The following is a 1,983-nucleotide window of genomic DNA, read 5'->3' on the forward strand; positions in this document are numbered from 1 at the left end:
CAAACAATTCTATTAGATCATGGGCAAAGACATAAAGAGGTATTTAATGAAAGAAGACATATTGATGGCAAATAAGTACCTGAAAAAAAAGTTTAACATCATTAGCCGTTAGGGAAATACAACTTAAAACCACAATGAGATATCATTATACACCTACTAGAATGCCTAATAGAAAAAACAGTGACACCACTAAATGCTGGAAAGAATAAGGAAAAACTAGACCATTCATACATACTTGTGATAAAAAAAAAATAGCACAGTCATTCTGGAAATTAGTTTGGAAGTTTCTTTAAAAGGTAAACATTCAACTATCACCCAGCCATTGCACTCTGGGCATTTATTAGAGAAACAGAGACTTACATAAATGTTTGTAGCAGATTTATCTGTAAAACCCCAAAACTGGAAACTCCAGGTGTCCTTCAACAGGTGAGCAGTTAAACAAACTGTGGTACACCTCTACCAGAGAACACTACCCAGCAACAAAAAGGGACAGACTGTTGATACATGCAACAACCTGAGTAAATCCCCAAAGAATTATGCTGAGTGAAAAAGCCAATCTCAAAAGGTTCATGCTATATGATTCCATTTATATAACATTCTTGACATGAAAAATTATAGAAATGGATAACAGATTAGTGGTTGCCAGGGGTTAACGAGGGATGTGGGTGTAGTTATTAAAGGTCAATACGAGGGATCCCTGTGGTGATGGAAATTTTTTGTATCTTGACTGTTCATAGGATTGAATTGTGTTCCCCAAGTTTTATGTATTAGAAGCTTGATACCCACTGTAACTTTTGAGGGTATGAAATTTTATTGTGATAATTGGAAGGTGGGGCCTTGGAGAGGTGATTAAGTTGATGATTTAATAGTGGTCATGGGCGTTGTTCTGAGAGCTTTAAAAGTGCATGAGTTTTATCTCTCTCTGCTTCCACCATCTCACAATATGACACACTGAGTCACCACCAATGAAGACCCTCACCAGATGTGTTCCCTGGACTTTGGACTTCCCAGCCTCTGAAACTGTAAGCAATAAATATTGTTTCTTATAAATTACCCAGTTCCAAGTATTTTTGTTACAGGCAACATAAAAGGAGTAATACAGCTATCAATGTCAATATCCTGTTTGTATGTTGGACTATCAAGATGCTACGACTGCAAGGTGTTTTTGCAAGATGTTACCATTGAGGGGAACTGAGTAAGGTTATATAGGATCTTTCTGTATTATTACTTACAATTGCATGTAAATCTACAATTACCTCAAAATAGACAGTTTAATTTTAAAAAGTAGAAAGAATTTAGTCTTCTCTGTCCCTTGATATGTCTATGTGTAGATATATATCGAGAGAAGTCTAAAAGGATGGTCACATAAACATTAAAAAAGAATTTAGTGATTATGACTTAAACCTTTGGGGGTCAGCTCTTACCTGTAACAAAGCTCCCATTAGTGATGCCACAGCAGCCATTCCAATACACAGGGCTCCATATAGCACACCTAGATGGACGATGTAAAAAAAAAGTGTAAAATCTAGACACAGAGAATCGGAATTCTCAATAGAATAAGCCACCACACACACCTTTGACTCAAAGTGAACGATACAACGGTGGTGAAGAATGACCGTATACATCAGAGCCAGCAAAAAAAGGAAAGGGCTGTTTTCCTACAGGATCGGCAGTGTGCAGAGCAGACAAAGCCCTTGTATCATGTCCCAGGATTAGTTACAACAACAGGTTATGTAAGTAAAGAATATCTGGAATTAACTATAGGGATTTAAAACTAAGAACTATTGTGTATGACTCTAATCCTCCATGAGCAGTTGTCTATAAAGGAAGGCTCAGGTCTCTGTTTTCAGCCTGCCAAAAATAGGACACAATTCCGCTCTGCTCCATACTACAAAGAGACAGATAATGAACTTCAGACATAAGAGTCTTCTGACTGTCAGCAATTCGTTTCTCCCGGGAAGAGGCAATCCACACCAAGGGGTG

General features: G+C 37.6%; 1 protein-coding gene across 1 annotated transcript in view; it reads right to left on the reverse strand.

Moving 5' to 3' along the window:
- Positions 1–1,492, reverse strand: part of LOC103581499 (sodium-coupled monocarboxylate transporter 1-like) — a gene marked incomplete at its 5' end in the record, with an annotated part of 20,721 nt that extends 19,229 nt beyond the window's left edge. The window contains one exon of the mRNA XM_008563313.1: positions 1,425–1,492. Coding sequence (XP_008561535.1) covers positions 1,425–1,492 — 68 coding nt within the window. The remainder of the gene's footprint in view (positions 1–1,424) is intronic.
- Positions 1,493–1,983: the final 491 nt, after the last annotated feature.

Source organism: Galeopterus variegatus, unplaced genomic scaffold (genome assembly GCF_000696425.1).
Source record: "Galeopterus variegatus unplaced genomic scaffold, G_variegatus-3.0.2 Scaffold13199, whole genome shotgun sequence".
Lineage (NCBI taxonomy): Eukaryota > Metazoa > Chordata > Mammalia > Dermoptera > Cynocephalidae > Galeopterus > Galeopterus variegatus.